Below are 24,998 nucleotides of genomic sequence, written 5' to 3' on the forward strand. Positions count from 1 at the left end.
AACTTTTACAGAAACTTTTGAATATGTGTATGTAACATAAACATATACATCCACTGGCCACTTCATTAGGTACACATGTTCAACCTCTTGTGTACATGGCAGCAACATAATGCAATTAGGGATGCAGGCATGATTGTGATAGCCTGCTGAAATTCAAACAGAGCTTTAGAACATGGCATAGTTGTTGGTACCAAACAGGTTGGTCCTAGTATTTTAGAAAAACTGCTGATCTGCTCCAAATCCATCTATAGTGTTTACGGAGAGTGGTCTGAAAAAGAGAAAATATCCAGTGAGCGGCAGTTCGGCTCTCTGGGTGAAAATGATTGTTGATGCCAGAGGTCAGAAAGAGAATGGGCAGACTGCATCAAGCTGACAGGGAGGCAATAGTAACTCAAATGACCACTCATTACAACCAAGTGTTCAGAAGATCTCTGAACACATCAAGCCTTGAAACTGAAATTACAATGCAAAGAAAACTCAGGACAACGGGAGATTGGAAAAAGTTTGCCTGCCCTGAGGAGTGTTGATTTCTCCTTGAATATTTGGATGGTGGGATTAGAATTTGGCACAACCAACATTAAAGGATGGACCGATTCTCCCTTGGTGTTGCAAATATTTCATCATCATACTCCTTGAGCATGCTTTAAACACCACAGCCTACTTGAGTATTGCTAGTGACCATGTCCTTCCCTTTATGACCACAGTGCACCGATCTTCTGATAAAGCTTCATGTCACAAAGCTCAAATCATCTCAAAGAGGTTTCTGGAACATGACAATGAGGAGATTCATGTCATGGATAAATAGCTAAAAAATCTGAAGCAACTTTATTAGGTGCCAAAATCTTTGAGGAGTGTCTCCAGCACCTTTGTGTTTTGAAGGAAAATAAAAGGGAGGGTCGAACCTAATAAAGTGGCCAATGAGGGTTTACGTTAAATGTGCTCCACAATGGGTAAATGTGCAACTTAACAACTGACAGTTTAACTGCAAGGCAACACATTTTAGCAGCAACTTTCAAACAAGTGCACTGACCTGTGGAGGAAAGTGGGCGTAGTTGTAAACAGGAGACGTTTAAAAGCATTACACAGTAATAGTCATGTCTGCAGAATGTCAAAGATGTCAGCAGCACACAAATTAAAAAACTGGTACGGATTTTTTTTTTTTAGCTTTTCATTGTTTTAGTCTTGACAGTTTTATAAATTACAACCACAATCAATCTGTATAAAAGCTTACTTTATGAAGCACAGACTAAATATTCAGTAAATATGTCCTTTACATAGTATGAGCATCCTGTCAGAAAAGTTCAGATATACAAACAAAACAAACAAAAAGAAAAATCCAATCCTGACATCAAAGTGCCGAAGTTGTCTTTTTTGTTTTTTACTTAAATAAAACATAACAATCAACTATTTTTTTTTCCACAATCCTATATTACAGCACAGGCCTAACCTAGAACATTGGGAAACAATGGTTAGCACAACAGCCAAAGTGACTATAAGGGGAAGTCTCCCTGTAAGAAAGCAGGTATTTATCCTAACAATACAGCTTTAGAAAAAGTACTTCCTCTCTGAAAGCTCCGCTCCTGTTTCAGCATTTTGGTCTGTACAAGAATCAGGTTCCAGGATTCCAGCTGTGATTCCAGGTTTCCAGCAAAGTCCCAAAAGGATCTCAGATCCCATCAGTCACTATTAATACAATGTACGTAGCAACAGAAGCAATGTGTCCGGAGCCAAAGATATAATTGTTCCTCCCATCAATATCCGCAACCCTGGTTATGTCTACATGCTTCTGAGTCACACTGTGTTTGTGTGAGGGGGGCGCTGAACTCACTGATCTACAGTTGTGTCATTACATAACAAATCACACAGAAAGAGAACGTGTGTATGTGTGTGTGTGTTTGGGGGATATAGGATCAATTGAGGTGCTCACAGAGAGCGATACCACCATATGTCCTTTTCCCACAACCTTATACAAGACCTCCTTCCAGAAGAATCGGCCTCATTATGTTGTTTTCCTCAGTTTGGAGTAATGTGTGCTGGATGTCCATTTTGCCTGTTCTTGGCTGGCAGAGACGGTCGTACTAAGTAAACCAAACCAGTCTCTTCTAAGAAAACAAGTCTCTCCTCCATCAGCTCCTTCTCACCCATGCGGAGGGTGTTTTGATGGCTACTTTGCTGGTGGAGTTGTTTTGCTGCCGTTCCCCTCTCCTATCCAGCATGCTGTCAGCCTACCTGACTTTAGCCCACTACGCTAGAGCAGTCCTGCTGCTATGCTCTGCTGTCAGCCAGCCTCCATCTGAAATCGGTCAGGGCCTGCTTTCCCAAAAACATCTTCATCTAATAAGAAGCTTGGCAACAGAAAGTCAAATTCCCAAAATTATAACAGGGCAAACGACGCTGCGATAGGTCCATGTAGCATGTTATAAATCAGAGCAGAGATCAGTCAGACTTTGTAAGAGTTAAAAACACGTTTTATCACGTGGCTGGCTTTATCCTGAAGATGCTTTTGAGAGATCCAGGCCTGACTGTGCCGGCAGTGCTATTCAGCAGAAGGCTGTCGGCTTGTTTTCTCTCAACGTGCTCAACAAAATCTTTATACAAATAACATGACCCTGCTATATTTACTTCTTCCTGTCGCCTACAAGTTCAAATTCTTAACTGGAGCCACTTTCAAAAGCACGCCAATGCACACGCGTACACACACATGCATGTGCACACACCAGCCCACCCACACTTTCCTGTTCAGCCCTTCAGTCTTCAGAAACCTCACGCCCAACCATATATTGTTACATATGCGTTCTGGCAGCTCAGTTTACTCAGTCATGGTACAGAAAGAGCAGTAAGTGGATAACATGGCACAGTGCTTTTGCCCTCTCCAGAAACATACAGTTAAGCACAGGTTAGTATTAGAGGGGGAAAGCGGCAGCTCAAAAATCACAGGAACACATGTTTGATCTCTGACAAGTAACAGTATTCTTTGAATCCCTCAACAGCTAGTGCCGAGGTGCCCTTGAGTAAGGCACTCAACCTCCAGTTCCTCCGGTGGAGCAGCTCAGTGAACAGTTTAAACTATGGTTCCTCTTGGCAGCTCCTGCTCACATGTGAATGTATGTAAATGTGTGAATGTTGGGAGGGGAACCCTTGCTGGGGTGAATAAAGGTTAAATAAATAAATAAATATGCTATACAGGAATCTGATCCTCCTGAGTTCTTCTCCGAGTTCCTATATCTCCGGGACAGATATGTTGCATCTTCAGACACCATTCTCCAACAATATTGTAGGTCCATAAAGCACACAGGCTTGTGAGTGGCCGAGTGTGTAAACGCGAGTTGAAGTAAAGCCAAAATGCTACAGTAGTACCATCTGTACTATGTCCATCTCAATCACTGCTTGACTCCCAGGCTGCGGAGCAAGGCAAAGGAAACCAGTCTGTGTCTGTGCAGTCTTATATCGACAGGTTATAAACTACTGCAGCTCACAACTAAAAAACACATTTCAACTAAAGACAACTCTTCACTCTGAGTTCAAAAATTAATACTGACGATGCTGCTATAAATAGTGATCACAGTTATGATCGCTGTAATGTGCAATAACAAAAGTTAAAAGAACTGAGGTTTGGCAGGGTCGCTTGTGGTGGGGTATCAAGGGCACGCTCTTCTTATCTATTGCTCATTACAGGAACTTATCATCACGGTTGATAAATTCTGGGAAGGATAGTGATGGCTTACTAAAGAATGGAGCACAATAAATAAAATGCTAACAGCAAATCCGAGAAGGACTTGTAGGATTTAACTAGTTTGGCTTGAAGAGATGCTGCTTTGAGGGCTGTGGCATTTGGTCTTCTTTCCTCAGCTCCTCTTTCCTGGGATGGCGCATCCAGTTGCCTTCCCGTTCAGGCCACCGTGCGCCTGACTGATGGACGGCGAGGACTGCGTCTTGCGGAGGTGGCACTCTCGGCCGGCCAGACCGCCCTCCATGATCAGGCCGCCCATCACGCTGGCCTCAATCTTCTCAAGGTCATCCGTCTCTGTGCGTATTTTAGCCTGCAGGAGGCTGATGTATGTCTCATACCGAGTCTTCTGCTCAGAGAGGGGCGTGGAGGAGGGAGAGATGTGTTTTTGAAGACAAAAAGACCAAAGGACAATTAATCAAGAGTCAAACAGAAGAGACCAATAACACAATTTGCCAAAAAACAGGTTGTCTACCCCAGCTTTTAATACCAAGGGTAAATAAAGTGACCCTTGACTCTAAAAATAATACAGCAGACACGTTCCTCTGTCATAATTCGTGGTCTATTAGCTGTTTATCAGCTTAAAAAAGAAAATGAAAAACAGAGAAATTAACAAAAAGCAACACAAAGAATTTACCTCGTATGCGAGGTAGTGCTCTTTGAGCCGGTACTCCTCCCACTCTCGGCTTTTTGGGTCAGCTGAGGGCAGATTTTTCCGGTGTTCTTCCAGCTCCAGGCTCATCTGCTTCAGCTTGTTCTCATGACTCAGCAGCTGGTCCCCCTGCACCAATCACAGCGCAAACAGATGCCAGAGGACCCCAAAACAGCCAATCAGATGTAAGCAGATACAAATAGCATATGTAAAATGTGCATGCTGCTGAAATAGACTGTGTGGTATATGCAATTAGTACTAGATGCTGAATGCTGACATTGGTGTATAATGTTTCTTGTGGGATGCAAGAGAAGGAAACTCGTGTTTCTAATGCGTGCCACAATCTGTGCATGTGCTTGAGTGCGGACCTGGTTCAGTCGGGTGGATGAGGACGGCAGGATGGGCCGACAGAATTTCTTCATGGAGCCGATAGCAGCAGGGAAGGCTGGGGCAGAAAACAGCGCCGCCACCAGGTTAATCCGGAAGATCCAAGACATCATCTCCTCCTCACTCCTGGAGAGAGACAGAAACAAAGACAGAGAACCAATTCATTCAAGTTTTAATGGTAGTATGTTTCATTTTAGCAGGAAAATGATGACGGCAACCGAGCAATTAAAATCATATCAAACATCCAACTAGTTATACTACACACCTACATTTTCAATTGAAAGCTTTTAAGATTTCAAATCTAAATGACAAATCCAACACAGAAACAGTTCTGAAGTCATTCGACACAATAATAGTGTAATCAGTGTTTTGAGGCATGCTGAATATCAAATGAGAGATAGTGCCTTCCATTATCGGATTATTAGTAGGTACTCCTTTTTTAGCACCTTAAACCACCATACAAATTCTTCTTAAGAGCAGGGCTATTTACAGATTATTCATAGATCATTATGCACCACACACCCTTCTCCTCTACACCTGCGTATCCTCTTAAAACATTCATTCTCAAGCCGAAGTAACATGGTTTCATCAAAACTAATGCAAAATTAAAACTTGAAAAAAAAAGTTGTAAAATTTCGAAACCTAAAATTTTACTGTTTAAGGACAGATAACTTACGGTGCCTGCAGCAGAAAGACTCTCCAGTCTGACGTTTTGAGCTTCAGTACGTAGGCTCTCTTGCTGTAGTCGGTGGCACGAGTAGCTAAAGCGTGGTGGATCCGCACTGCGTTCTTCAGGTCCACCTCTGAAATGTCGGTATCTGGCTTGTACTCATCCTGGGTAAGTAACAAGAATAAAAGGAACATCTTTTACCTGCAAACTGTTGCACGTATCGATGGTGTCCAGATCACTACATTCAGGTTGACACCAGAGTAACATCACCTTCATACTATCACCTGAAATTAAAAATATTACCCTGATGACAAGAAATAGAAGCTAATTCATTTAAACTTATGTGCTGTTAGTAAAGTCTTCCTGCCAGCAGGGGGAGACAAACACACACTTACACAGACCAGCCTCATTTCCTCTGTTAATGCCTTTTCTATCTCCCTCCCTTCCTGGCACACACACACTCTCTCTCTCTCTCACACACACACACACACACACACACACACACACACACACACACACACACACACACACACACACACACACAGAGCACAGAAGCTCACAGCATCCACCACTGCAGTGACAGCAGTGTGTTTCTATGGTAACAGAGCAGAGGACGAGATGCGGTACCTTTTGGAGATATAAGATCATCCCTTTCAGAACTGCATAGAACTTCTTCCATCCTCGGCGACCCCTTGGAGCTAGGAGAAAAAACACAAATAAAGCTCTTGCTTTATTACTATTTTTTTTATCATAAAGGATTTGCTAACTTGAGTCAAAAATGTGTGTACTCACTGCGTTTGCCGTCCATGTCGGCGTGGCTTTTCCGGGTCAGCACGCCATGCTTGTAGGTGATGGCATTTAGGAGAATGGGAATGGCGATGAAAGGGTTACTGCCGTCCGTTACCCTAGCAACACGTTTACTCCCGCCCTCACATTGCTCCTCCACCAGTTCTGACAGACTCTTCCTCAGCTCCTCCTCCTCACTGCGCACACACACACACACACACACACACACACACACACACACACACACACACACACACACACACACACACACACACACACACACACACACACACACACACACACACACACACACACCCATTGAGATGTATTCAAGTGCACTTACTTCAAAAAACTTGCATACTACAAATACTTATCCTTTTGATGGGCACAGAACGCATACTCACACTGCCCACTCAAGCTTCTCGTTCTTGATCGAGTTATACAAAACCTGTGCAGGCAACAAAAGAGGGAACTTGTGAACATTTTCTTTAAAAAAAAATAGACTACAGGGTTGGAATGACAACACAAACTTTAGTCTGTGGCTGAGAATAAATGAATAAATAACAATCAAGCTGACTCAGTCTCCTGTTGCTGTGCTACTTCAGGACGAGATCTGTACCTTTAATAACTCTTTGGGAAAGTCTTTGCTGTTGTTGAGACCTTCTAGATTACTGATAAACTGCTGACAGGACATCTTCTTCCCAATGTTCTGAGGAGAGGAGAACACACCAAGAGACAGAGAGAAATGAACAAACAACAAATTGATTATTTTTGGGGGGGCATGTGTATGAAAAGATTTTTTAAAAATATATTATTATTATTTTAAAGCAACTGGTGCTTTACACCCAGTTTTATCCACTCCAATGTCGATGCAGATTAGATTCTGTCCACTGGGTGGCAGTGTTATACAGCTGAGGTACTACCCCCGTGGTAGTGCCTATATTAGAACATATCAAGCACACCTTTTACCAGCGTTTTGACCTCTAATCATGATGCCTCATTATGATTAGAAGGGAGGTGTTTCTAACCTGAATAGACACAGAAGTGGAAATAAAACTGATCTGAAACTGATGTGATTCACACATTCCTCCAGGGAGGCTACATAGCAGGCAAGACAGCCCAGTTCCCTTTTCCAGCGAAAACAGAAATTATTCAGGATGTGATCTGACAGGCAGTGGAAAATGTTTTATTCTCTCTTTACTGGTATGATCCACTAATGGTCACAAGAAGATAATACTCTTACAACTTCACTGAATGATCAGTTTTCATTTAAGCAGCATAAATACCAACCAAACTTAGGTATTTAAATACTTTTGTCTCACTGAACAAAAGTATTTAAATACCTACATTTTAAAAAATATGACTTCAATTCTATTGTCGGCTGACAAAAGGAGGAGCATTTGTGAATGAGATGAGTGTTAGTACTGTACGTATACTTACCACCTGCAGGGGCAGAGAGAGACCAGGGGACCAGATATGGTTAGCAGAGGATGGATTTGAAAAGGAGGGAAAGAGATTGAGAAAAGAGAGGATTTTAATTAGAGAAGGCCTATTAAGTAAAACTACTATTAGCAGGAGGGTGAAGAAAAGCAAAGCAAAAGGCCTATGATGGATCATGTTATGCAGACCACAGTGTCCCTGTTTTTAGAAGGGAACAGACGAGACTGCAGGAGGAGAGGAGAGACAGAAACAGGTCAGAAACTAGGCCGGGGAGGGGAGAGAGAAGCTGGGACAAAAGCACAGACAGAGAAGGGAAAGAAGAAGAACTATACCTAAAAGAGGACATAGATAAAAACATGGCATTGCTGACAAAGGCCTGTATTTACACTCTGTTGTCTAATTCAGTTTTCAGTCCTGTGAGGTAAGACCTGAATGTCAACAACCTGCACGTTTTGGGGACTCCAGACTCATTTAAAAAAAAGTCCCTGCCGGAGGTCCATTTTGGCTATGTTTGTATCTTCCTGAAAATCACCTATCACTGATAATTACATATATCTTTGATCTGGATGGGTCGATAATACTGCCTTTGGGAGGTGAAGGACAAGAAATCTTTCACTGTCAAAGCAAATGTGAAAGCTATTTAGCGAACGTCAGCTAGTTTATCTAACTTTGATGCATTCATTAGTGTCAGGGTCACTGTAGTCAGCAACAAACCAGTAACACTTTAGTTAGTGTTCCTTTTTCTGAAGGGACTGAACAACTAACCAACATTTTGTGAAAGCTAAGCTTGCAAAAACAACAGGTAGATAGCAGACCTCACAGGTGGGCTTTCTATAGCAATATGAAGTCACATGAAGAGTGATTAAGACAAATGAAAGGTTGTTAAGTCTGGGAATCAGAATGTCAGAGAAATACAATACATACATGTCCATGCAGATCTGTGTTGAGCAGCATGAGGGCGCAGGTCAATGTGTGGGCTCCATCTGTAAAGGGACAGTACACATGGCTGAGGTCCGCTAAATGTCACACCACTTCTTTCTAAGCACACACACACACACACTCATATAAAAACAATAGTGTACAAAATCAATGTACATACAATTTATCAGCACACATCTGCAGTGCTGAACAAAATATATCTACACAGTCAAATAATATCAGCTGGTGCTATAAAGTGATTTGCAATAGTTACATTTTAAGAATTGAAATGCACCAGCTTCATCACTGCAATGCAAAACTATGGGCCATGGACATTTAGTCAACTGTTTTCTACATGGACACCAACAACAGACACTTTTTTGTCTTTTTTCACTTTCTGATTATAATACTGTTACCCTTGATTATCTTTATCATCACCTTCACAGCTCTGACCTTCAGAGGTGGGTGTCTGGGGGTTACAGTGGCAATAGCGTCTGGAGAAATGGACAAGGACCCGCTCTCTCTCCTGGGTTTCGCCCATCAGTGGAAAGGCCTTTAAGAAGTTCCTGCCACACATGAACAACCTTATGAAACATTTTTCTCAAAAAAAAAAAACCAAAACTGCAACAGTTAGTCCTGCTTTTTAAAACTCAGGTCATGGTGGCATAGTGCAGTATGGTACCGGTTCCACATCTAAACTGAAAATAAATCAGAGGGGATCCGAGTGTCAAAATCATTGATTGATTTGTCAACTGACACTTTTGTTAAACAACAAAATCATATTATTATGACAGATCTGAGCATTTTCTGTTTTTGTTAACTGTGCTAAATTTTAAAGTTATTATTCTAGGGAAGCCATCTTGGTTGCTGACATCTTTTTTTCAGATTTAGATATAGATGATGCATCTAAAACATTTTTTTTTTCATAATTCATCACTTTGGCTGAATGTACTTTGAAGATCCAGAATATGTAAAGATCCCAACAGTACCAAAATGAATGCAGGATATCACTTTTCATCAGCATTGTTCACTCAACTGAAAGTCCTGCAACTGAAGGTAGCAGTCTGAGACAGCAACATGTCAGATACAAGACCGTGATGTACTCTGCAGCTGTCAGCTACACCAGCTAACTGTACTGAGCACGACAGCTTGATTAACACAAAGCTAATGTGTTGTGAAGAGGGAATGTGAAGAACACACACAGCCTAGGTGCATGCACTAATAGCTCTACCATCACACATTCATCACCTGCCAGTGCTGAGTGGGCATTACCTCAGGGCGCGATCCAGCGACAAGCCAGAGAAATCAAAGAAGCTCAGGTACTCTGATGCCACCATCTGGCTGAACTCATTACTGCAGGGAGACAGAAAGCACATCAACAAATGTTATATAAATGTTTGATAACACTATGTTACAGCCACGACTAAGGGTGTAACTCCCCTGTGATTAAACGGAACTTCATTATATTTTATTTCAAATTACAATACAGTTATATTTACCTACAAAACAGTAAAAACCTGACTTGTTGCCCCCTTATTTTTGTGTGCCTACTGGGAAATATTTACAGATAATGGATACACATTCAGATATGAATACACATTGAGGAGTGTTTAATGAAACTTTTTTCTGTTTTGTTTGTTTGTTTGTTTTTTACATCCATCATCTTTGTGTCTCGTGGATATGGAACACTTGTGGCAAGCCCACAAACCTCCCTGTATTGGACCATCACACCAGAGTGTGTGTGCCTGTGTTAACTGTCTGTATGCGTGCTCACTTCTTGCCCAGGTGTCTGGCCACATCGCAGCGTTTGAAGCCCTCGAGGTGATAGAGGCGCTTGGCAAGCCTCTTCGCAGCCTCACAGTCAGCTCGGCAGCCATTGGCCAGAGTATCCGTGCTCCCGTGTTCCAGACTGCCCAAATCACACTCCTCTGAGTCAGACAGCACGTCTGTGAGGTTGGCATCGCTGAGGAGGAGAACACACACACATGTAAAAACAAACACACAGTCGCACACACAAGCAGGTACCCAGGGCAATGAATGGAACGCATGCCCATCATGGACACCCACTCACTCACAGCTAAACAGAAAAAGCTCAACCGTGAAGCATAAAACTCAATTACATAAACATATGCTCACATGCACAGAAAAACAAGTCAAATGAGGTTCAAATGACTTGTTATGGCGGTGACCCACTTTCACTGTCACTTTATGTCCTACTTTGATGCAGTGGATATGATGGCTGATTATACAGCTGAAGCAGATTTCACCTGCCCCAATCTCCTCTAAAAAGCCCCACTAATCTCAGACTGTGGACCACTAAGATAATTAGAATTAAAGGGCTATAACATAAAGAAAACCCTTTAATTCTACCCTTCTATTTTGGGAAAATGCAGCTGGGAAGTTAGTAAAGTAAGCTTCTCAGAAGTGACCAAGTAATGCTCCTTCCCTGGCCTCGATGGTAGCTTTCTCCAAACACCCAAATGCGCTAGTTAAACGCCCTTTGCAACCTCCTTGTCTATCAGTCAAATGTCTATTCCAGCTGTGAATGAGTCTGTGTGAGAGTATGAAACAAGGAGTTTATGCCAAAAACAGAATGCACTTAGTCACCCCTGCAGGAGTAATAAAGGTGAAGAACAGATAAAGTGAGTGTTGAGAACACGACAGAACGTGCTGTTTTCAGCGCAAAGTAAAAACTTGCACAGGCTGAATCGATGACAGATTTCCAACACTATGCACCATGGTAACAATACAATGTTTCAAACTGAAATGTGTTAACCATTGCTGGAATATACCGTTTGATAAGCAGCCTGAACTGATTATTAAGCTCTTTTCTATTTCACCCAAGTGAGTTACTCATTTAAGCTTAAGCTTAAATATAAAAAAAAAAATTAAATAAATAAATAAATCATACTTTCAGCCAGTAAAAGCCTAAGTAGAAGGATGTAAAACCACTGTAGGGGAAAGCATGCTCAACAGGCCTAAAGCTGCATAAATATCATTCATGCTCTGATCCTAGTGATCTAACACTAATTTGATGTTTATATGAATAAAGTCAACTTCATTCAATTTATTAGAAGTTCCACAAGTATTGTCCAGGATCGATATAAATGGAATACATTTGACAGGGGTGGAGGGGCATAAAAGCTTTTAGCCTTGTGATTTAGCACTGTACATTAAATTGGGGGAAGTAAAAACCTTTAACCTTTATATACCTTTTATATAACCAGGAAATGGAGCTCTTCAGATTTAGAATCTCTTGGGCAAGAGCTTCCTGGCCAACACAGAAACATTAACCTGTGATTAACCTAACATGTTTTTGATTGCAGGGGAACCCAGAGCTGACAGACTGAACAGAGAAGGCCCATGCACAGGTTGAGACATAGGACCTTCTTGCTGTGGGTAAACAGTGCTAACTTGCTTAGCCATCATGTTGCAACAAAATGATTTTAAAAAAAACTGACACAGCAGCAGGAGCTGATGTTCTGACTTTTTAAATCACTAGTATGGGTCATGCTTCAGAAAGACACTAAATTATACATTTTGCAAAATGAAACTTACAAGCATCTTTCATCAGACCCTCCCTGTCTGGCAAACGCAGACATCTTTCAAACACTGCACTGTCCAGTTTGTAAAACAGGATTTGGCGTTACAGAGTTTTACCCTGAGGACATCAGCAGGTTTCTGAGGCTTTCAGTCACAGAAGACACTACATGACTTCTAAGTAGCACCATGACAGCTACAGTTGGTAACCTTTAATAAATAAGGGCATTACTGCAGGCTGTGATGAAGGCTACTGGGGGCTGGAGGAGAGTTTAATAGTCTGTTTATTCAAACAAAAGGCCCCACATGCTCTGTGGCTGTTAAACTGTTGTAAAGACAGCACAGATAATCAATGCAGAGTATTAATTAGTGCCCTGCTTATGTATTTATGACTTACTGTGGCAGCTTGACTGATGTTGTATCCACTGTGCTGCACTGCACTACATACTTTGCACACTGTTATGCATGCCAGAGTCAATCAGTGGGAAGCTGTGTAGCCTTTTTACTGGCATCTTAATAAACAGTGAGGATTGTTTTTGATTCCAAGTCATTTCTGTGACTTCTGTGTGTCGATAGAGGCTTGACATTTCTCCACATGTGATGTGCACGTCTGTAAGGCACTTGCTCCATCCAGACCCCACAGGCAAAGTATTGGTTAAAAGACAGCATAACGTTTACTTCCATCCATGACAAAAAAAAAAAAAAAAGCAAATGGAAATGATACACCACTCGCATGTTTACTAGCACCCTGATGACAAATGAGGTACACGCATTCACCTCCGTCAGTCTCAGCAGCATTTCTTCATTTCCTGCCGGTCTCTGCATCCGTGATGCGCCGCCAGCAGCCCAACAGATGATTCAGATGTCTTTGCATAATGTGATCAGCCCAATTTCATTACCCTCGTAAATTCAATACATTAGGCACTGCTGTCGTAAAGGATTAGTTGGTTACTATGGATACAGCGGAAGCTAAGTGTCCCACGCTACAGGAAGAAGAATGAAAGTGGACAAAAATCAAAAGCTACAGGCGAATTCACAAATGACTAGTTTCCATAGCTAAGACTCAGTCCCCTGACTTCACGTGCTGTTTAGCTGACTGTGTGCTACACCCATACAGCTCAGTACCACAAAGGACTCTGATTTCCCTGCTCCAGGCAAGGATCCACTTTCATGTCTTGGCTGATTCATTAATCTCATAGAATCATCATCTGGCCCTTGATCTGCTGGGGCCAATTTGCCTTGGTAGCAACAGACTATTACCCCCAAAAACAGAGTACCCAGAGTCACAGGATACATAAACTTCTCAACCACCAAGAGATGGGTCATGCAAACTTCTCCAACTTATCATAGCAAAGCATCACTTCCAAGAATGACAACGAGATTGCAGATAAAGCCAGCAGAAAATGGCCATTGACAGCGTGCAAAGGATCAGCCTTGGGGACAGGGTGGGGAGTTTCCGGGAGGAGTAAAACTAACTGCTCTTTGGAGTGGAAAAGGGGCCATCAGATCTGGTTTAGGGATGCGATTAAAATGCTTCCTGCACAGCTACCCCTGGACATGTCCACAGCAGGGAGAAAACAGAGCATAGCCAGCTCCTCATCAATACACAACTCTCACCCGAAACCCACAAAGGCTTAGTTACTTGAGACACAAACAATTAGATGAAGGGAAAAAAATCATAAAAACAGGCAAACATGTTGATATACACCTAATAAAATGAGTGTGCCAGACCATTAAAACAATATCCAGCCTGGTGTTAGCAGTGAATGTGCTTTCGCTTGTCTGATCATATTAATTCACTGCATTCAGAGTGTCCTTATAAATCATTCAAAACTCATATCAGTCGTGGGGCTAAATTGCTAAAATGATGCCAGTCTCCCTCCCGTGCAACGGTCTCTGGCACACACAAACACAAAATATTAGTGAGAGGGACACAGTATTAAGTGTCAGCTATCTAGTGCAGGTCTTTTGTGAAAAAGACACTCAGAGTTACTGAGGGCCAAGTGGCACACAGCAAAGCTATTAGTCTATGTGAAGGCACAATTTTGTATCCCCAGGCCAGTCTTATTCAGTCAGTGTGACCGCCACTCAGTCTGCGCTCGTGTCTGTGCGACTGTGTCATACTCAGAGCATGATAGGACATGTCTCTGACTCACATGCTAATCTCTTTAGCTGTGTACTACCCGTGCCCACAGCTACAAGGTGTGTCTGTGTAAGGTGTGTGTGTGGGTGTGTGCATGAGGGAGGAAGCGGAGGGTCCTAAATACATCTTGGATGAGTGTAATTACCAATTATGGCGTAAACCAAATTGTAAAATTCTGTGATTTTACAGGCTCTACTTTTGCTTTCATATAGCCTACACTGATCTATGGCCAAAGTGATGTATAGCAGTAGAGGCAGAAGTAAAGCTCTGTGTGTAGTTGTGCAAGCGTGTCAGTGAGGTCATCTGTTTCAACTTTTAGATTGAGTCTTGGCAGAAAATGAAACTAAAAACAAATGTAAGAACGGAACCTAATACAAACAACAAAGGCACCTCTGTGAATAAAAACACTCGTTACCATTAGTTCAGTGAACTGATGACAGTAGCAGCCTTTACTGTTTACTAATAAACAAACAGAATCACACACATTACTGATATTTGCTCTTTTCCTTAGGGTATAACACTGGTGGCTGCTACAACAAATCAGCCGTACTGATTTTATAAGAAGCAGGCAGGTGACAGCAATCAGGTCTTTGGCTACAAACCATGTAATACATATTTTAATACATCACTAGAACTGAATCCAACAATAACTGATTAAGACATTAATCACTTGATCAGTAAGCTAGTGATAAAGTGACTTATTTTTAATCATTTTCCTCTTAATCAGAGGGGTGGTGTTTTTAGTTTTGGCTCTTCGTTTCCTACCACTGTAAACTCATCAACCTGAACTTCGAGCTCTGGCAGCTTATGATCTGTCATATCTTCAATTAAATGCTGAACTGAACTCTGCTGTACCCACGACATCAAATAATCTATCTAGCAATAGGTGAATTATTAAAACAATAATAATAATAATTCCAGCAGATTTGTTTTTTTGTTTTGTTTTTTAATTCAAATGAAAAGTAATAGCTAACCCAGTCCAGCACATCGTCGGCCACGTGCCATATTAGATTAAAATACGGTTTGTCTTTTTCTTTTCTTTTTTACCATAAATATGCCTTTCTATGAATATTATTCTAGTTTCATGGGAATTTTTCGCCAGGGTCAACTTACACCACAGCTACCTCACTATTTCCATTTTGCCACGCAGCATAATTGTTAATGTACCCACCCATCTGGAGATCAGAGCTTTAAAAGAGTTTACAGAGATAAAGCCAAGCTTACAGGAGTTGCAGCAAAAAGTCGAAGTGAACATCATATTCCTCTTTCCACATCTCGGATCTTGGAAATTAGCGGTTAAAGGCGTGCTACGGTCCGACCGCCTCATCGTCCAGTATTCGGTGAACTGTGCATCGGCCCGGCTTGGTGATCTAACTTTCAGCCAAGTCAAGTTCTATAAAATCGCAGCGTATTCAGAGACGATCAGTGACACTGCTGTGTTATTCCACTACAATGCGAACATGCACGGAGTGTGTTTGGAGGGCTTTCCTTGAAGTTTCTTGGTTGGTCTGAAAGCTCCATTGAAGGGAGGATGTTGGGGGCGGAGCGAGCACTGGACAGACTTTTTTTTCTGATGAATAGCGCTGTTCCTAGTGGTGGCTTTACAATGGCCCTGTGTGTCCCAGCCAACACAACTTCCTCTGCATTATAGGGCTGAGAGCCAGCAGATCAGTCCAACGCCAGCTGGATGTCCTGTTTTCTTAAAGTTCATTAAGTCGCAAGCAGTTAGTAGATGTGAGGATTTCTGTGCATGCTCCAAGGTAAACGTAAAGCCACCTGAGCTTAATATGACAAAATATGACTGGTTGGCTCTACTTTGCAAGAGTTTATCACCGGATAGAGAAAAATCCAAGCGTAATGTCCATGTGTAATGAACAATGAGGTATTTAGCTAAAAATATCTACAGATATAACCGAGGTTAAAAAGAGGTGGGAGACTGATGGTTGCTATGTAAATATAATTTAAATGAGACAAAAATAACCCATAATGTAAAGCACACAAAACCACAGAGTAATATTAGTACATTTGCTAGCTAGAACACAAAAGCCGCTTTCTGATCTGATGGAAAGAAGCACAGAAAAGAAATGACAAGCATCTGTATTGATAAAAGTAAAAAATCAGGAGATAGGGTGTGGAAATTTAAAAGAAAGCTATATATATTATACACATATATAAGTATAGACCTGTATACATATATATAAGTATATATATAAGTATATATAAGTAGACCTGTTCTACAGGTGATATCTAATCAGCCAGTCACAGGACAGAAAGTAAATGCATTTTGACATGTAGACGTGGTTAAGACGACCTGCTGCAGTTCACACTGAACATGAACGTGGTTGTTGATGTGTTTCAGAAACTAATAATCTGCTGGGATTTTCCCACACAACCATTTCTAGGGTTTACAGAGATTGGTCAGAAAAAGAGAAACTATGCAGTGAGCAGCAGCTTTCCCTTGATGAAAATACATTGTTGATGCCCGAGTTCAGGACAATGGCCACAACTGCTCTGAGCTGATAGGAAGGCAACAGTAACTAACTCAAATAACTACTTGTTACAATCAAGGTATGCAGAAGAGCATCTCTGAACACACACTTCATTGAGCCTTGAAGCAGACGGGCTACAACAGCAGAAGACCACAGAATACAGGGAGTGCAGAATTATTAGGCAAGTTGTATTTTTGAGGAATAATTTTATTATTGAACAACAACCATGTTCTCAATGAACCCACAAAACTCATTAATATCAAAGCTGAATGTTTTTGGAAGTAGTTTTTAGTTTGTTTTTAGTTTGAGCTATTTTAGGGGGATATCTGTGTGTGCAGGTGACTATTACTGTGCATAATTATTAGGCAACTTAACAAGAAACAAATATATACCCATTTCAATTATTTATTTTTACCAGTGACACCAATATAACATCTCCACATTCACAAATATACATTTCTGACATTCAAAAACAAAACAAAAACAAATCAGCGACCAATATAGCCACTTTTCTTTGCAAGGACACTCAAAAGCCTGCCATCCATGGATTCTGTCAGTGTTTTGATCTGTTCACCATCAACATTGCGTGCAGCAGCAACCACAGCCTCCCAGACACTGTTCAGAGAGGTGTACTGTTTTCCCTCCTTTTAAATCTCACATTTGATGATGGACCACAGGTTCTCAATGGGGTTCAGATCAGGTGAACAAGGAGGCCATGTCATTAGTTTTTCTTCTTTTATACCCTTTCTTGCCAGCCACGCTGTGGAGTACTTGGACGCGTGTGATGGAGCATTGTCCTGCATGAAAATCACGTTTTTCTTGAAGGATGCAGACTTCTTCCTGTACCACTGCTTGAAGAAGGTGTCTTCCAGAAACTGGCAGTAGGACTGGGAGTTGAGCTTGACTCCATCCTCAACCCGAAAAGGCCCCACAAGCTCATCTTTGATGATACCAGCCCAAACCAGTACTCCACCTCCACCTTGCTGGCGTCTGAGTCGGACTGGAGCTCTCTGCCCTTTACCAATCCAGCCACGGGCCCATCCATCTGGCCCATCAAGACTCACTCTCATGTCATCAGTCCATAAAACCTTAGAAAAATCAGTCTTGAGATATTTCTTGGCCCAGTCTTGACGTTTCAGCTTGTGTGTCTTGTTCAGTGGTGGTCGTCTTTCAGCCTTTCTTACCTTGGCCATGTCTCTGAGTATTGCACACCTTGTGCTTTTGGGCACTCCAGTGATGTTGCAGCTCTGAAATATGGCCAAACTGGTGGCAAGTGGCATCTTGGCAGCTGCACGCTTGACTTTTCTCAGTTCATGGGCAGTTATTTTGCGCCTTGGTTTTTCCACACGCTTCTTGCGACCCTGTTGACTATTTTGAATGAAATTGATTGTTCGATGATCACGCTTCAGAAGCTTTGCAATTTTGAGACTGCTGCATCCCTCTGCAAGATATCTCACTATTTTTGACTTTTCTGAGCCTGTCAAGTCCTTCTTTTGACCCATTTTGCCAAAGGAAAGGAATTTGCCTAATAATTATGCACACCTGATATAGGGTGTTGATGTCATTAGACCACACCCCTTCTCATTACAGAGATGCACATCACCTAATATGCTTAATTGGTAGTAGGCTTTCGAGCCTATACAGCTTGGAGTAAGACAACATGCATGAAGAGGATGATGTGGACAAAATACTCATTTGCCTAATAATTCTGCACTCCCTGTAAGTGCCAGCTAAGAACGGGTGGTGTAATGGTGTGGGGACAGTGAACTCACACCTGCACAGTCACCCGATCTCAAGCCAGTAGTGCACCTCTGGGATGCCGTGGAGTATCATGGATGCATAACTAGTAATACTGCTGAAACTGTGTGATACTGTCATGCTAGTATGGACCAAAACCTGTAAGGAATGTTTTCCAGAACCTTGCTGAATCTACGCAGTGAAGAATCAAAGTACCCTGAACACAAAACGGGGCCAACATGGTAAGAGCAAGGTGCATCTAAGAAAGTGGCTGGTGAATACAGACAACACCAGTGGCCGGACTACTGTTTTTACACATTTGAACACTAGTCACAAGTCTGTGTTTTTTTGGAGAGGCTTCCTATGACTCATGGATAACCTTTGTCATTCACACACAACCACACAGACAGCAGAATTTATAAACCTGTTGTAGCACAAATATGATGCCGCAGCCAACAGCACGTGGAAAAAAAATGATTCAGCTTTTCAGCTGATGAGGTTTTAGAAGCGAAATGTTGCCTTAAAAACATGTAGCTGATTAAAACAAGCTCTTATTTTATGCATTTTAGTCAATCAGCCAGTGAAGCTTGACTCAGAAAGAACTTTGAGCTCCACCTGCTAAGTTGCAAACATAAGTGAACTCAATACATAAAAAGCCTTGCAAAACAATTTCTTAAAATAGTCTGTTTACAGCCCACATGCGCAAACAGAAAGGTAAATTGCACTGTTTGCTGTTTGCGTCTTACTCTAAGAATTTGTATTGTATTTGAGCTCTTAATAGGAGTTACTATTACTGTTGACTGCAAGCCCAATTAAACATTGACAGTTGCAAGCCACACAAGACAACAACTGATTGATGATTTAGATGAAACACTGATGCACCCACAAACTGAGGAGAGAATAGAACAACCTAAATTTGTCAATCATTTATACCTTTATAAACACAGCATGGCTAAATAATACAAAATGACCAAGAAATCCTTCGATCAGTAATAACAACAAAATGAAAAAGGGTGAAAACCTTTAGTGTAGTTTACTGTTTCCATCTTACAAGCTCTTATTCACACACAGAGAAACACACAGGACCCAAAAACCACCTACTCAGCTGCAAACAATGGACAATGGTGACCTCTTTTGGCTGGGTGAGACTAATTATGTTCAGGTGTGGGATTGGGTTTAGTGAAACACTAAACACAGCAGCTTGATCTGACAGCAGCTAAAGATTACCATCTGCTGTAAAATCAGCTACAGTTTGAGCAGTCATGCCAAGAACTAGGCACAAATGTTTCATATGGTCTGCTTTCTCTTCCACTTAGCACATACAGGAAGTGCTGACAAGACGCCTCAGAAGAGAGAAACCCATGGTTAGAAAGACATAATTCAGCAGACACAGTCACTTCTACAGTATGGTTGTGGGATGTGTCATAAAACATAGAGTTGAGCTATAAATAGCCAGGGATAAATATGCTGGTGCTGAAACTATTCAGTTACCGCGTGAGTCTGTGGTGAGAGGGTGAAAAAGATTTGTTTGCAAACCTTTTGTGTACGCATCTATTTTTGTGTATGTGGGACTGCATGTGTCCATATCACTGCCTGAGTGTGAGCCAGGAGAGGATAATCTGCAGGATGTTTCAGCAGTGCTATAGAACCTCACTAAGGGTTTTATTCCCAATGTGATATCCTCAAACATATGTGTGTGTGTGTGTGTGTCTGTGTGTGTGTGTGAGAGAGAGAGAGAGAGAGAGAGAGAGAGAGAGAGAAAGATTAAGAATATGAAAGACGGATATAAAGGACTCCCATATCTGCATCACTGAGTGAGCTAGAATGTGCGAGCATTAAACACAGTTTTTGTTTATGCATGCTTCTGGCCCACATGTCTTTCATGTGTATGTGTGTTTCTGCGCTCAACACTGTGTATGAAAGAGGTTAGTCTATGCAGCAGAGCTGCTTCTCTGATATGGAAACAAATTGCCTGGCTTTTATCTGCTCTGCTTGATCTGTTAGGCTTGTGAGCCACCAGGAGGAATACGCATACACAATGGAATCACATGTATTCATGCAAATGTTCAGCCATAGAACATTTGTCAAACACATTCATATATGTCCAGACACTGGATCTTTTTCCTTGAGTATTGCACTGCGTATGTTTGTTTTGAGGGCATGGGTGCTCCAGCGCAGTTTGCATTATCACATAATCAGCCTGCATCTAGTTGGCTCCACTGCGTAGATATAGCCTGCTTTATAGTAAGCTGCTGGACAGACAAATAGACCGACCAACAGAGAGTGTGTTTTCATGGCGATTTTAGTCTCCTCTGTGGATTAAGGTTAAGCTTCACTCATGGTCCCCACAGAGCACAGAGCAACACAACTCGTGTGAAGTAACAGTGACTAAGTAACCAAAAAAAGATGCAATTGACTGTCTAATCCAATGACTGACAGGCTGACAAACTACACAAGTGTACAAGCTCAAAACTAAAAGCCAGGTTTGCTGACTAAGAGCACTGTCATCTCATATTTGCATGTACTGGTTGGCATGCTTACAGTATCTGCTGTACTTTTTCCCTGTTCCTGTGGCCAGCTGCCCATTTCACTATCTTCACCCACTGATGTCAGAATAAACAGTAACAGTGGGAATAATATCTGCAGAGAGGGTTTGGCTGAGGTAGGATTAGGTTTCTTTGCACCACATCAAAGCTCCAGCTACAAACGTTGAAGGATAAATTGTGGACAGGCTGTATATGCACCAGGGAAGGGATGTCAAACATATGGTCCAATAAATGGTCCATTTCAGCCCACTGGATTGCGTTGTACAACATGAAAACTCCAAAGAAGGAGGGCATACATTTGGGACTTTTAACTAATTTTGTCAGTTGGGCTCAGTATATCACACTAAAGTAAGTAAAAGATAGGTAAGTTATAGATAGACAAAATTAGGTATGTGTGTGTGGGTGGGGGGGTTAATGTTTGCTTCCCATTTAATAACAAAGTGCCCGTTTTTTGCAACTTACTAATTTTCTCTTTTTTTGTGCTTTCTTTTGGCATTTTATAACCATCTGGGAGCACCGAAGTCCCTCTGAATCACGTATCATAAGTTTTGTGGATGGTTTATTAAATAATACCCTAAAGGAAAGGTAAATAATTTGCTAGTGTTTCTAAGAGTTTATTAGGCAATAACCTTCCAGCCCACTTCAGATCAAACTGAGGTGTATGTGGCAGTGAGTTTACACCAGTGCACATAGTTTGCCAGCCAAATGGATCAGTTTGAATACCTGGTTTGACTGCCGTATTACAAAAACTATGGTTAAAAAAGCTGAAAAATATGTAAAAATAAGATGAGATTAGTAGTATGAACAACTGAAGCAAAACGTGGAGTAACAGCCTTTCAGTTTCATTCACAAAGAGCATGTTAGACATGTGTACATCAGATGTATGACTCAGTAACAGTTTCTGCAGCATTTTGAGACACATATGCCGATCCAACTGCTTCACACTGCATGCCAATGTGTTCTTCCGCAAAGACACACCACTCTGCCTCTTCAGCTGTATTGTCATTTACATTCACTCACTATCACAAGAGATAACAAACATCTGACTTTCATATTTGTAATATTTAGATTAGTATGAATATAACACAGAAATATGCAACATTAAGGTTTTTGTATTTGTGGTTTTGAGCAAATTTGTATAGCTACATTTGTAGATGATGTACATGCACTGCAAAGATAGTGTATGCTTTCTCAGAGTGGAGCCTCATCACTTCTACTTGTCCAGGGAGTACAACATCTGTTTATAGTGACTGACGTAGCCTAATGAAGCACATTTCATTAAGATGTAGGGTATAAGCAACAACAAATTTGGGAAACATAAAAGAAACTTACTTCTTATCTTTTACTTGTAAACAATGTAACCACCCAGGGGCTTACACAAGCAAAAAAACAGTGGCACTGGCAGAAAATGTATGTCTTTGCTTATTACATTTATAAAACACACTTTACTTTGGTAAATACAATCTGAGATGAACATCACCACATGACACATTACGCTGTGTCATTAATTATTTAACAAATTTATTCCAAAATGCAGAAGCAGTGCATGAAAAACAAAATATATACTTATTGCCTCTATTGGAATTAGGATGGTAAGTAGCATCTATGTACTAGTAATCAAACACTCGATAAACTGATCATCAGAAAGTGTGAGTGCCTCTACCAAAGCAGATGTTATTGCAGTTTGCTGGTCTGGAGCATTCAGGGGCATGTTAACACATTGCCAAGGAGGAAAGACATCAGCAATGATCTCAGAGGAGCAACTGCTGCTACCCAGTCTGGGAAGGGTTATAAGGCCATTTCCAAACAATTTAAGGCCATCATTCTACAATGAGAAATATTATTCACATGTAGAAATCATTCCAGGCAGTTGCGAATCTTCTCAGAAGTTGATGTCCCAGCAAATTCACCCCAAGGTCAAACTGTGAAATGCTCAGAGAAATGGGCCTCAGTTAGCATGTAAAATGTTAAAGGTTTTGACAGCGCAATCAGAAAAAGACTGAACAAGTGTGGTTTGTTTGGAAGGGCTACCAAGTGTCAAGCATGGTGGTGGAGGGGTGATTATTTGGGCTTCTTTTGCAGCCACAGGACCTGGGCACCTTGCAGTCATTGTGCTTGGCTGAAACTGGGTCATGTAACTGGACAATGATCCTCAAGTTACCGCAAGTTATTGCTATTAAGGGTTTCTATAAGCTACTGAATCATGAGGTCTACTTAACTTAACAATTCTATGGTTCTGCATTCTGTCTTAGTTTTGTTAAATAAATAATGACATGGTGTAATATGTCATATGTTGTTGTTCATCTGATGTTGTATTTACCTAATTTTAAGACCCAATTGTTTATTATATCCTGATATGTAAAACCTAAGAACTGACAGAGGGTGTATTATCCTTTAACATTAGTGTACATGCTAAACTTAGGAAAAACAGGGGCTCTAACTGAAAACAATGTCAGCATTGTCACTGACAGTTATAGCACAGCATGACCATTTTTTTCATACATTTTTGTACATAGCAGAGGTATGACGTCCAAAATCACAACCCTGAAAAATGCAATGCAAAAACACCATAAACACGATTACATAGAAATAACATCATAGACGAAAATACAGAGCAGAATACAACTCTGAAAAGTGAAGCCAGCGCGCAAGTTTCTTAAACTTGCATTTTTTCCTAATGGCCAGCAGGGGGCATCTTCTTCGTTTGCAAATCATATAGACCAGTGGTCCCCAACCCTCGGGCCACGGACCAGTACCCTGTGTGAAATTTATGGTTTTCAGGGTTTTTATCATTAACTCGATTTCCCCGGGTTTTTTCCCGTGTGTTATAAATAAATCTTCTTTTGTTTGGTACCGGTTCTGGTTTTATTTTGTTGTATTTATCTGTAGCACCTTAAAGGCCAGTCCGTAAAAATATTGTCAGACACAAACCGGTCCATGGCGCAAAAAAGGTTGGGGACCGCTGATATAGACACTCAGGGGAAAACAGTTCTCCTGTTCTCTTGATCTATGATGCCAAAAAGACTAATCATTACTTTTACATCATACTGAGTACAAAAAAATGTTCAGTTTTATAAATTATGGTCCAAGTAGCATATGCTTTAGGATGGGCTTATTATAAATAGCAATTTACTACCATATGAGTGTGTGTTATCCCTCGGATTCTAAGTCACCTCCCCTCCTTACTCAAGACATCCAATTTAAAAACACCACGAAGGCCTCAGACAAACTTCCTGGCATTAGGCTTCAACAGGGGACTTCGCTAATCAGTAGGTGATGTCATTGTGGCTATGTCCATTTTCTTATACAGTCTATGAGTAGCAGTTGAAACAAAGTTGTTTCAACTGCTACAATTATTTTAGAACAATTTTTTTTCTTATGACTGAAATTCTCAATCTCAGTGAAAATAATGGGCAAAGGTGATTATTAAAAAAACATAATGTCTGCCAAGCTGACTGACTGACTGACTGACTTTCATTTTTTATTCTATGCTCTGCAGCTGCTCGGTCCCGCAGTGAAAAAGGCCCGTTGTCCATGACGCCCAAGGTGCCAAAATGTGTAACCACGGCAATTCTCTGGCTACCCACCAGAAAAAAAGGAAGCTGGCAGACAAGAAGAATGAAAGATAAGATATGCTGGTAGGAGAGCAGTGTAGGTGAAATGGAGGATATGTGTGTATGTGTGTCTATGTGTGTGTGTTATAACTAAGATGTGATATAGTGAGATAACATGAATCAAGTGGAGAAATGAATCGAGAGGCAGAAGGTGAGACAATGAAATACGACACTGTCTCAACGACACTGAATGACACAAAGAGAGAAGAAATGTAAGGCAAGGAAATTCATTTATCAGTAGAAGGAGTTCAGAAGCACATGATCCATAATCCTTCTAGAGAATATTAAAAGACCAACTTGCACTGGAATTCCTAATGGTTTTAAAGGTTCCCTTTTTAATAGCCTGAAA

The 24,998-nt window shown here is 41.2% G+C and overlaps 1 protein-coding gene across 2 annotated transcripts in view; it reads right to left on the minus strand.

The window, feature by feature from the left end:
* Nucleotides 1-1,214: 1,214 nt before the first annotated feature.
* Nucleotides 1,215-24,998, minus strand: part of psd2 (pleckstrin and Sec7 domain containing 2) — a 36,432-nt gene continuing 12,648 nt past the window's right edge. The window contains exons 4-15 of one of the 2 annotated variants that reach the window (XM_084940449.1): nucleotides 10,355-10,543; nucleotides 9,853-9,933; nucleotides 9,034-9,146; nucleotides 8,587-8,645; nucleotides 6,842-6,931; nucleotides 6,627-6,670; nucleotides 6,229-6,419; nucleotides 6,064-6,134; nucleotides 5,443-5,600; nucleotides 4,748-4,892; nucleotides 4,365-4,508; nucleotides 1,215-4,076 (exon numbers count right to left, since the gene is read on the minus strand). In XM_084940449.1, coding sequence (XP_084796575.1) covers nucleotides 3,846-4,076; nucleotides 4,365-4,508; nucleotides 4,748-4,892; nucleotides 5,443-5,600; nucleotides 6,064-6,134; nucleotides 6,229-6,419; nucleotides 6,627-6,670; nucleotides 6,842-6,931; nucleotides 8,587-8,645; nucleotides 9,034-9,146; nucleotides 9,853-9,933; nucleotides 10,355-10,543 — 1,516 coding nt within the window. In that variant the 3' untranslated portion in view covers nucleotides 1,215-3,845. Of the gene's footprint in view, nucleotides 4,077-4,364; nucleotides 4,509-4,747; nucleotides 4,893-5,442; nucleotides 5,601-6,063; nucleotides 6,135-6,228; nucleotides 6,420-6,626; nucleotides 6,671-6,841; nucleotides 6,932-8,586; nucleotides 8,646-9,018; nucleotides 9,147-9,852; nucleotides 9,934-10,354; nucleotides 10,544-24,998 lie in introns of both variants that reach the window. The other variant, XM_084940441.1, reaches the window with a different exon arrangement.

This window comes from Perissodus microlepis, chromosome 2, assembly GCF_051167445.1.
Source record: "Perissodus microlepis isolate ML-2025 ecotype Zambia chromosome 2, ASM5116744v1, whole genome shotgun sequence".
In the NCBI taxonomy this organism is placed as follows: domain Eukaryota; kingdom Metazoa; phylum Chordata; class Actinopteri; order Cichliformes; family Cichlidae; genus Perissodus; species Perissodus microlepis.